At 39.0% G+C, this 12,430-nt stretch overlaps 1 protein-coding gene across 1 annotated transcript in view; it reads right to left on the bottom strand.

Annotated features, from left to right (window-relative positions):
- Positions 1-12,430, bottom strand: part of FREM3 (FRAS1 related extracellular matrix 3) — a 123,254-nt gene that overhangs the window by 25,618 nt on the left and 85,206 nt on the right. The window contains exon 5 of the mRNA XM_033215363.1: positions 9,495-9,620. Within this exon, the coding sequence (XP_033071254.1) occupies positions 9,495-9,620 (126 nt within the window). The remainder of the gene's footprint in view (positions 1-9,494; positions 9,621-12,430) is intronic.

Raw genomic sequence — 12,430 nt, forward strand, 5'->3', positions numbered from 1 at the left:
AAGGAACAGGGAAGTTGAGAAGCAATGGAATTCCAAACAAGAAGCCTGTTTGTTTTCTTTAACGCATTTTTAGATAATAGCTATCTGAATGATACAACACACTTACCTCTTATGCTCACAAATATTAATATTGTAAGAAGAAAGCTTTTGGAATAGACTGTGGTATTTTGACATGATCTAGATTTAGCGATTTTTAAATAGAGTATATTGAATAAGGTTTGTTTATATTAGGGGCTAAACAAACAGGATCACAGGATGCTAGGGCTGGCTTAGCTCAATTATTTCATATTACAGATGAGAAAACTGAGGTGTAGTGAAATTAGGACTAGAGAATTCACAGCATGAAAATAGTATAGATTTTTTTCCTGCTGTGCTCTACCCACAGTGGCATAGCTGTGAGCAGCATCTATGTAATCTGATCATCACACACCCTAACTAGAGTTCTTTGTATCACACCATAATACAGCCAGAAAATTATATCTTATTTTACAAGGAGTGCAAGATTGATTAGAGGATTTCAGTTTAGATTCAGTGTGTTTTAAATGTTATTTTAATAATTTACTTACATTAAGATTCATCAATGTAAATGCACAGTTTGAAGAGTCTTGACAAATGCATATAATCATGTGACCACCACCAAAATCATAAAATGTTTTTATCCATCCACAAAACTTGACTTGTGTCTCTTGCAATCCATCTCCTTCCCTGTCTCTCAGGCCTTGGAAATCACAAATCTGCTTTGAGTCATTGTAGATTTATTTGCCTTTATGAGAAATTTCATACAAATGAAGCATATGTTTTGATTCTTTCATTTAGCACAATGCTTTTGAGATTCATCCATGTACCGTGACATGTTTTCCCTTTTATTGCTGACTACTGTTTCCCACTGTGTGGCTATACCACAGTTTTGTTATCCATTTACTGGTTGATAATTTGGGTTATTTCTAGTTCTTGGCAATTGTGAGTAATGCTTCTATGAATATTCAAGTACGAGTCTTTGAGTGGGTGTATATGGGTTGGTGCAAAAGTAATTGGGGTTTTCCCATTACTTTTAATAGCAATAACCACGATTACTTTTGCACTAACCCCCCAATTTTTTTTTTTTTTTCTAGAATAAATACTTAGAAGTAGGATTCCTAGGTTTTGATGCATTTTTGCAGTTTTAAAACAGTAAAAATAAGGCTTAGGGCTAAAAGATGGAAAAGTATTCATTGTAATTTAAATGATTTAGGCAGACCAGATTTAGGCAGAACAAAGACTACGAAATAGTAACCTATTATACCAGATAGGAAGTTTTTGAAAAGTATAAATATTTCCCACCATACCTCACTTTAATAAGAAGCAATAAGGAGATGATAGTGAGATTCTGGACTGGATGCTCCAGTCTTGGAAGAGTCTTTCTTGCTTATAGCTATGGTACATGCACATATGCATGATGACCCCAATGCCCACTGTCATCTAGACATCAGTATAAGTTGGTGTCCATCACTGCATGTTGCCTGTATAGATCTAAGTTGCTAAACAATGACAGTGGTCTCCAACTGACTTCAGATGCTTTGCTCGAAAGGGCACTGACTCACAAAGTATTTCAGAATGGCTTTTTATTTGAAAGAACAAAAATTTTAGAATTATTCAGAAGTAACAAATGGACTGTTTTGTTATTCTGGAATCATAAAAATTGTTAGAGCTGGAGAATTGATGAGAATAAAATGTGTTTGCTAGGTCAGAGGGCAGAAACTGATCAAAATGGACAGGCACAAGGGGGACTATCACTTGGTGGGGAGGCTAGCTGAGTTTCAGTGGTAGTCTATGCTTTGAAACCTTATTTCATGAGATTCCTTCTCTGGGGAAACCTATGATGAAAAAGTTCTCCACGCTCAAGTCAACCAGGATAGGCTGGCTCTTGGGATGTGAGACATAGTGCTATCACTGAATGCCTAAGACAGGCACTCTCCAGTTAAATGGGGAAAGAGGTAAGTGGCTAGTAATATAGAAAGGCTCTCAAGATGAGATGATACACTGTCAGGGAGACTTTCTGTGTTCCCGGGCACACAGACAAAGGGAAAAAAGGTCTTAAGCTCTTATAACAATCTGATTAAATAGCAAACAACTTTTGGAATGTCTTTTTAAAGAGCCAGATGTTTAAAAAGAACTACACCTTGGAGAACACAGTTCTCAATTTTGCCTTGCCATCAAGTGTGCATTATGTTGGTATGACAGGCAATATGACAAAGAACCTTGTCAGAAACTGCATGTTAACTCCTCGAGAGAAATGTCAAAAGCAGATACTGTACACACTAGACTTGCATGGTAACTAACACTGTCTTCACTAAATATAACTATCTGTATTAAACCTCTTTCTCAATATATATCACCTAATGAATATTCAAATAATGATTTATTTGTAGTTCATGAAACAAAAGCAATTGAGATTTTTTCTTTTTCTGTTAAATTTTTTTTATATTTGACCAATCCACTGGTCGACATAGATATGACATTTAAGTAGGTTGATTTCTGGGTTAAATGAAAGACTGAAATATAATACTTCTTGAAAATCATTTGGTGATTGAACTTTTCTAAAGCAGAAATCAAGACAATATGTTTTAGCAAGATTTTTAAACAAGAGTTGGTGAAAAAAGTTGTCTAAGTAAATTGTATTTAATAAAAAAATTCAGTTGATCTAAATGGAACATTCCTTTTAGGATTCTAGAAAATTTACTTTGGGCAACTCTTTGAGCAGTTATATTCAATAGTTAAGAATGTGAATACTGATATTCATTTACGTAGAAAACAAACAATATTTTATCTGTAGCAAGTTAAGAATCCTCAGGAATGGAAAAATCTGTTCTGAAAACATTAAATATATTCTGAGATAAAAGATAAGGTCCCTGGCGATGGTCTGTATATATCCCGTATTTAACAGTGAAGAGGTTTCAAGGGGTATAAATGTATGATTTCCAGGTTGGTATCAAAGACACTTATTGGGTCTCAAGCCTTGTTTGGGTGGCTTGACCAGTGGTAGTGCATAGCATCTTTGTGAGAAATGTTAAAGAAGATTCATATTTTTGCAGGGGTAGATTATGAGGCATGATGGATGACAGTTTTAATGGGTATGGGTTTAGTTCTCTAAAATTAAGGGTTAGAACCAAAGATTCATTTCATGTTAACCTAGGAGTTCCATCCTTTAGCATGGCGATGTGCTCTCCAAACAAGGCACACGAAAGCTGATTTGCAATTATTGCTGATTTTTGTTGTATTAACATTCCCACCATAGCCAGCTTCAACTATCAATGTGAAGTCACTGAGCACAGAGTAGGGAAGAGGTACACAGAATCAGCTTTTAGGAGCAGTTACTAGCTGGATCCAGCATACCACTCTATCCACGATGATGATGGCATCGATTTCCTCTGTCCAGGCCTCCCTCACCTCACTGGCAGCCTGAGAATTTGTGAAGTTACTTTACAAATTAATTATTTATTTACAAAAGAGTATTTATGGCTCAGTCTCTGTGGCTACATATTACACTTGATTTACAAAAATCATAAATATTAAAATCAGAGAGAAAGTCCTATTAATGCACTACACTAAAGGGTAATCAAATCATTATATTATGCTGTTTGATTATGAGGTGGCCAGGGCATTTTATCAATGAGAAAATTGAGGCAGAGAATGCCCCATGATAGCCAACGAGTCAAAGACCCATCTCCTGATAGTCAGCCTGGGGCGTTTTTTACTTTCTCACATTGTCTTTAGTTACTTGATGACTTGATTATAAATTCTTTTAAACACATGATTTTCTTTTAATATGTACATTTTAATAGGACAGCAAGACAGGCAATCACCCTCTTTAAAGTGCAGCAGCTAACAGCTGGTTGGAGCAGGAGGCTTTTCCAGCCCCAGGCACAAGTCACTTCATGCCCCAGGAGTGCTGATGATTCAAGGGAGATGGGAGAACCAGAGGAAAGAGGAGGAGGGTAGCAAAGGCTTGGTTGGAGCATCCTGGGAGCATCTATCTAGAGGGGACTTTGGGACTTTTGTTTCCAGCAGACTGGCCAGTCAGGTACTCTGGGATGCCCGTACATTAAAAAACAACTAGAAAAAAATAATGATTCTGGCTTTTCTGTTCTCACAGGAAGTAGGGAATATCGTCAAGTGTAAAAAAAAAAAAAAAAAAAAAAAACCCACAAAACAAAATTGAAATTAAAAATACCTAAAATGAACCGTAAAAACCCTCCCCCAACCTGAAATCCCATAACCCACAGAAGGGATTCTCATTCAGAAGGTGGTATCCCCCCAAGAGCAGGTGCACTATCACCATTGCAGGTGGAGACAGGCCTTAGGCACAGGGCACCTCACAGAGCTGACCCGGAAGCTATGGTTACACCTGAGGATACAGGGCCGCAGGAGTGTGTCTGGAGCAGTAGTACCCTCTGAATCCTGGAAAGCAAAGCAAACTTTTCTTGGAGGAAAGCATTTTCAAGTGAATCTCTCAGATCTTTCACAGATTCAGATCAAATACATGTAAGATTTTAGATGCATAGAAAAAAACATCTCTACAAAGACGACTTTTAGATGAAAAAGAAACTTCTTAACAATGGAAGCCAGTATATGTTGGAATAATAACTTTAAAATGCTAGGAGAGAATTACTGCCAACCTAGATTTTCAAGACTGGAGTTGAAATAAAGACATGTTCTGATAAACAGAAAATGGTGAGAGTTTACCCCCAGAAAACCTGCAGTAAAGGGACTTTTAAACCATGTGATTTGTACTTCAGGAACAGAAAATTATAATCCCTGCAAACTGTCTGAGATGCAAAGTATAACTTCTATAACCTATGAACACATCTACAACTAAATAAACCAACACAGAGAATCTTTTTTAAAAGGAAAGAAAGAAGAAAGTCTTTCACCTGGACATGCTTGGAACCCTTTAAGAATTATCCGCTTTTGGCCCGGGGCGGTGGCTCACGCCTGTAATCCCAGAACTCTGGGAGGCCGAGGCGGACGGATCACGAGATCAGGAGATCGAGACCATCCTGGCTAACACGGTGAAATCCCGTCTTAACTAAAAAAAAAAAAAAAATAGTCGGGCGTGGTGGCGGGCGCCTGTAACCCCAGCTACATGGGAGGCTGAGGCCAGAGAATGGTATGAACCCAGGAGGCGGAGCTTGCAGTGAACTGAGATCGCACCACTGCACTCCAGCCTGGGTGACAGAGCAAGACTCTGTTTCAAAAAGAAAAAAAAAAAAAAAAAAAAGAATTATTTGCTTTCTACCTCCATCTTAGGAGATGACCCAGAGAAAAAGTCCAATCAGAGAAGTGGGGCGGGGTCCATGGCTTGTGGTTTACTACGCAGTTCTTTTTAACTGGATAGAGTAGTTGAAAACCTCAACATATTTGACTTGGGCCTGACCAAAAACCACAGGATGATTCAATGCTGTTCCTACTCATTTGGTTTTCGGTTCTGTGGTTTGCTCTTCATTGGCTGTTCCTTCCAAGAAGGCAGTTTTTTAACAAGAGAGTGACTAATGAGAAGAGAAAGATGAATGAGATTTTTCTTAAGAATGAAATAGGGCCAAAAAATGTCTAATTTGCAAGCTTTACTTAAAGAATCCTTGTGCTTAAAACATTTCATTATAGAGCAATAGTTTTGAGTTGGGCTGATTTTACCTGCTAGGGTACACTTGGCAATGTCTGGTGACATTTTTGGGGGTCACAGATGGAGGTGGGGGATGCATCTAGATGCTAGATACTTGCGTCTAGTATATAGAGAGCAGGGATGCGGCTTAACATTTTACAAAGCACAGGACAGCCCCCACAATAAATAGTTATTCAGAACATTAATGGTGCCAAGGTTGAGAAGAGGAACAAAAATAAATTCTCCTCTGCCCTGGAAGACAGAGGATTTGGCAGTAAACAGATTATTTTAAGATATTTAAAACCACTACAAGGACAAACCTTGGTAATGCTTCTTCAAGATCTTCATGTTTGTTGCATTTGGCTGTATATCCAGAGACAGCCGTATTGCCTGTTCTTTAACTAAGATTTCCTCTTGAAAGCACCAGATATAGCCAGCTCCATATAATGTTAGCAACTCTTGCGTTTAAGCTAGTTTTACTCTGTTTGGGAAGGAAAAAGTGAAGTGGAGAAAAAACAAGCTAGATGAGGTACTCCTTGAGGCCTTTCTCCTTAGCTAGCTGATCACTGAAAGGATGTGCCAAATTCTTTCTTCCACTGGTGCATTGGGGCTCTAGTTTGGGTCTTGCAATAATGGGCAAGTGCATGGGAGCGAGGGGGTGTGGTTGAGGCTGGACAGACTAGCTGTTGTAGAAAGTGTACTAATGTTTTGCTCTGGGCTTCAAGCTGGGCTTCTTCTTGTATTAGTGGCATATTCTCTGTCTACAACAAAAGTGTCCAGCAGACAATGGTGCTAAGGTCTCTTAGATGTGAATGAAAGAGATGAGATGGTGAACAGTCCAGTTGGATAGATCATATATCATTGCTAAGCTGGAAGAATTCACCGAGGGTCTGTCTGTTCTTCCTTTGGGAAGAGGTATGCTGCAAAAGGACCATCCAAATGAATAGGGAGGCTCAGAGTGTCTGGCACGGAGTCAGCTATGATGGGGCGGTGCCACTTCCCCACGTGGGGGGGCTACACCTAACTTTAGCTTCTCATAGGATTCCCTTATGTAATCCAGCTTCCCACATGATTTCCAGATGTGAAAGCTGGCATGCCTGGAAAACTCCCTGCATAGCTGGTGCACAACTCAGACTGCTTGACACCTGAGCCTTGACCCCCAGATCCCCACATAAGAAGGTATTTTCATGTTTGTGGTTAAAAAAAAGAAAGGAAAAAGAAAAAATAGGATATAACAGGGTCGGGGCCCTTCCTGGAACACTAAGCCACTGTATGCATGGTAGCATCTTGACTCTTGCATACCTCTTGCTGGAACTGAAACTGAGGGCTAAGCTGATTAAGTTTGCCAAATTTAACTTTCCTTGCTTGCTTTTAACAGCTTACTTATTGCTTATCTTAAAACTCCCATTAGCAGCCAAGTAGGATGGCACACACCTGTAGTCCCAGCACCTTAGGAAGCCAAATCAGGAGAATCGCTTGAGGCCAGGAGTTCGAGACCAGCCTGGGCAACATAGTGAGAACTTCATCTCTACAAAAAAATTTAAAAATTAGCCATGTGTATTGGTTGGTGCTTGTAGTCCCAGCTACTCCAGAGGCTGAGGTGGAAGGATGGCTTGAGCCTAGGAGTTTGATCCTGCAGTGAGCTGTGATGGAGTCACTGGACTCCAGCCTGGGTGATAGAGTGAGACCCTGTCTCAAAATCCTCCCCCCACCTACCAAGAAACCAACAACAAAAAGCTCCCACTTGCAAATCACTTAGCCAAACAATACATAACTAAACTCCCACTAGCATCCTTATAGATAACATCTCTGACTGGGGCACTATAGTAATGTTGCTTAAATTGTTTTCCAGGAACTAGGGGGCAGCTCTTGTCCAGTTCAAGCTGTTGAGACCACTGACCCTTTAACTGGGCCTGCTCCAGTGCCCAAAGAGTGATCTTTTGATGTCAGAGGGCCAAAAGCTGCAACCTCAGATTATGCTGACACTGCCATTTTGTGCATACGTGTCCTATGAAGAACCATGTAGCTTAATTAGTTTTGCACAGAAACCCCAATTGCCTCACTTTTCCTACTTGCCAATCACCTTTCCCCATGCTTTAGAAGACCCTGCTTTCTATTTCATAAGTACTCCCAAACCCTCTTTTCAAAGAGATGAATTTTGATTCATTCTCTTGTATCTTTGTATGGTGGCCTTGTGAAGGAAATTGCTTTCTCTTTTGCAAAACCTGTTACCACAGTGATTGGCTTGCTATGCACAAGCAGAATGAACCTGGCCAGTAACAGAATTACAAACATGAATGTTGAAATCTTCTTATACTCATATCGTGTGCCATTGTGGTATTTGTCCTCACCTACTCCCCATGTATAGGATGAAAGTTCAATTCGGTTACTTAAACTCTCTGGGAGTCATGTTAAGGTAAATGTTTAACAATTACTTATTTTCACAAATAAAATGAACATGAGCTACATACACAGTGCAATGGAAAGCAGACTCATGCTTTGTATGTTACTAATAATTCACAAATACTAAACATGGCTACAGGTAAGTGAAGGAGGCAACTAGTTTTACGCTGTGTTTTGCTGGGGATCTCAAGGCCCTACCATTAAAGTTTCCATCTGCCAAGGTACTGCCTGCCCCTGCTAAATGATTAGTGCACCATCAGTGTTTACAAACAATGTTGTGGGGGTATTACTTAAAAAACAAACAAACAAAAAAACATTGTTTAGGAGAGGAAGAAAAGCTGGAGAAATAAATTCTCCCTTGCTGACATATCAACAAGTAAGAGCATTGATTTTGAGAGACTGAATATACAAAGGGACAATGGCCATACCATACATAAAAAGAGAACTCTGACCCACAGCTGCAGCAATGAGTCCAGGAAGACAAGCCACCACCTCTGTAGCAATCAGCAATCAAATGGTCAAGACTTACTCAATAACTGCCAGCTTCCCTGATTTCTGCTCCCACTTCTAATTTAAGACCAAGCAGAGAGAGCCAAATATGCCCTCCTAACCAATCATATAGGATGCCTGCTTCTACTGGGCCAGTCTCCAGATTCCCAGGCCAGCAGCTTCCAATCAGGGCATACCTGATACCTTTCCTTTTTCCACTATAAAGCTTTCTCATGCTTCTGCCTGCTGGCGAGTCTCTCTCACATGCAAGTGATGGTGGCTGACATACTACAGCGAGCTCTAAATAAATAGCCTTTTCTTGTCATTTGAGTGGTCTTCATTTATTTCCTCAATTTTCGTTTTCTACATAGTTACTAATGAGATGTTAGAGAATATGATCCTGAGGGGATGAGACATGAGACAGCTAAATCTGGCTGTATAGCGGTGGTCAAAAAGAATGAAACCTTGTTTTGGTTGCAAAGATGCCTGAACTCATGGTTGGGGGGTATCTGTGGTTGTGAGATAGGGAGAGAGGAGGAGAAAAGAAACTGAGTAGTATATACAGACTGTTTTACAATATTACCCAGAGGCAATGCTATTACAAATAAGAATCTTTAATTTATAATTTTTTGACCAGCATATATAAACTCTTTTGACACAAGATGTCTCACTTGACTTTCACAAATGTCTCATTTGACTAGTCCCTTCGTGGGGTAGTTAAAATAGTTATTTTAATCCCAATTTTGAATAAAGTGTTATCCCTGTTTGAGGAGACCAGCTAAGAGCAGCAGGGCACCTGCACAGAGTCAGCAAAGGGGGTTCGCAGCAGGGCGTGCATGATGAGGGGCCCACGCGTCCAGCATCTTAACTCTGCTTTGCTCACCCCCTGTGCTACTCCCAGCATTACCACAGTCCGGTTCTCATCATCTTATTCCTGCAAACAGGACCCCACAGAGCCTCATACCTTGACGTGTGGAGCAAATGACGCTTAGTTCCTGACTTGCATCTCCAGCTCGTCTTACTGGAATCAAAAGTTCCCCAATGTCCTCTTCTATTTTGTATTCTGCCTCTGGAATATAAACTGTTGATTCTAGAAAAGACAACAGAAGACTTTTCACCAAGATTTAGATTTGATCGGTGATATTTGAACACACTTGAGCAGAAATGTACAAAGTCTTTGACCCTTATATTTTCCAACAAGATTAACTGTATCAAATGTAGTGAGAATGGGAAACATTATTTATTACTGAGTGGAGCTGGAGAGGCAGTGGAATTGGGTTTAGGAGACCTCTTTTGAAAGGTTAAAAAGGATAGCCAGCATTAAAAAGGAAAACAGAAATCCTGCAGCAATTTCATGTCTTATTTTTCTTCTGAGATCAAAGTTTAAGTCTTCTAAATGGAGATCACATATTTCTGTCCTTGCTTTACTTTTACTGTTTGTTTTAAAATATTTTAACAATGAAGTAATCAAATTCATTAATGAAGAAAACTGTTTACATGCTTCATTCAACAAACTGCTTATTTAATATTTATTAAGCAGACACTGTGCTGGTCATTTAATAGGCTGAGAAAAATAAACTACAGGTCCTTCCCTCAATTTTAAAGATCATATTACTGCTGAAATTTACTGTGTTGTGTATATGTGCACACACGTTTGTGTGTGTGTGTGTGTGTGTGCATACACCTAGACATCATCGAAACATTCACTGAAATATCCATATGAATATTGGTCATGTCTTGTTGATGGGATTATGTGTACTATTTTGGCGGGGAGAGATTTTAGATGTTTTCTTAGGCTTTTTATTAAGCATGCATTGTGCAATTAAAATATAGGTGTTTGTTTACAAATAAAATTTTAGAGGAGGTTGTTCCAACTCATAGTGTGAGGTGGATAACTGCAGTAACTATCTATGAAACCACATTTTATTTCCTTAGTTCTTTTCCTTATGTTATATATACACCTAGATTCTTCCTTTTAGTGATGCAAGCTAAAAGGGAAGAGATTGTAGGCAATCATATATATATATATATATATATATATATATATATATATAAAATACGTATTTTTTTGAGACAGGGTCTTGCTCTGTCACCCAGGCTGGAGGAGGGCAATTTCGTGATCTCAGCTCACTGAAACCTTTGCCTCCTGGATTCAAGTAATTCTCATGCCTCAGCCTCTTGAGTAGCTGGGATTACAGGCATGCGCTACCAGGTCTGGCTAAATTTTGTATTTTTAGTTGAGATGGGGTTTCACCACGTTGGCCAGGCTGGTCTCGAACTCCTGGACTCAAGTGATCTGCCTGTCTCAGCCTCCCAAAGTGCTGGGATTACAAGAATGAGCCACTGCACCTAGCTGGCAATCACCATTTTTTTTTTTTCCATTTTGGAACTATTACTAAGCAGTAATTCAGAATTCAATGTTAAATTATCTAGCTATTATATATTAATTTTTTTCTTCTTTACTTTCCTGCCTACATTAGCTTCAACAGATACAAGTATCAACCTCCAGGAAGACACTGGCCCTGAGGCACAGGGAGAAAAGACCAGTGATAATTTTCTTTCCTCCATTTTACCTGTATGGTAGTCTACTATCTTGACATCTTTCAATTCAAAACGTTGGCATCATGGAAGAAGCTAAAAGTAAATTAAAGTTATCAATGTCGTATGAAAAAAATTGGTACAGTAGGACTAAGTTATTCAGTCATGCCCTCTGTTTTTTCCAATCTGGAAAGCCTGTTTCTATCTGCTCTTCTAATCAAAATCCCATTTATTTTTCAAGATTCAGCTCAAACCCTGCCTCTTTCATGAGCCTTAATTACTTGGGACCATGATGACCTATATTCTTCTTCTTGAACTCTTAGTGTTTCTCCCATGTGTCTTACATTTACTTCATAACTGATTCATATATCAAAGTGTTGTTCTCAACAAAACTGGTCTGATACCTTGTTCATTAGGTGGTGGGGGCAGTGTTTTCTACTTCTTTTGTATCTGCCAAAGTGCAGAGCATATGAACACTACTTCGCAAATTATGTTTTAAGAAAACTGAACTTAGAGATTTTAAAAGACATTCCTTGGAGATGATGAAAAAAAAAATCCACAGTTCAAACTAACAAAACTAAACTAAACTAAATTGGTTTCCTTATAGGAGAGTTTCTCAGAATCTTAAATATGCTAACATGAATTATGATGCCTCAAAAGAGGGATGAAGTTTGAAATAGATCCTAGACTTGTTTGACCATGGAAAGCTTTCCATCCCCTGTAGATGTCTATTACACTAACGTTCTCTTATGTAGTTCAGAGCATGCTAATGCAAGGATTCTTCACTGAGTCTTGTGGAACTTAAGGCCTGCTCCCTGGTTGTAAGCTACGCACTTCTAGGTGCTACATGACCTCTTTTAACTACTGTGTGTAATCAATGTACTTAATTAAAATTCAAAGATGAATACTAATCCCCCCCCCTACTTTAGGGAATATTCTTTTACTTCCAAAAAAGGGGCAGCAAGCAGTATGATTACTGCTTAGATTTTTTTTCCTTTTAATTTATCTGGGGAGACATTTGCTGAAAGAATGAATGCATAAAATGAACCAATGAATTCAAGGACATTATATACAATAATAACAGAACTTCAGGGAATACATGTTGAAACAAATGAGTTGGCTCCAGGAGCTACATCTAGGACAATGGATATCTAAGTTCTCATTTAATCTGGCTGTGAAAAGATGGTGGCCCTGGAATGAGCCCTGAGGATTAGCCATCTGGGAGCAGAGCTGTTTGGTACCTATGGTGTGTAGAAAGCCTGCAGTAAGATCTTGTATATATATTACAGGAATGCTGGTACAGATCCTCTGTATTTTAATCCTCCTATATTCTCTTTCAAAAATCCTGAGAGCAAATGAAAA

The sequence above is a fragment of the Trachypithecus francoisi genome, unplaced genomic scaffold (genome assembly GCF_009764315.1).
Source record: "Trachypithecus francoisi isolate TF-2019V2 unplaced genomic scaffold, Tfra_2.0 Lachesis_group1, whole genome shotgun sequence".
In the NCBI taxonomy this organism is placed as follows: Eukaryota; Metazoa; Chordata; class Mammalia; order Primates; family Cercopithecidae; genus Trachypithecus; species Trachypithecus francoisi.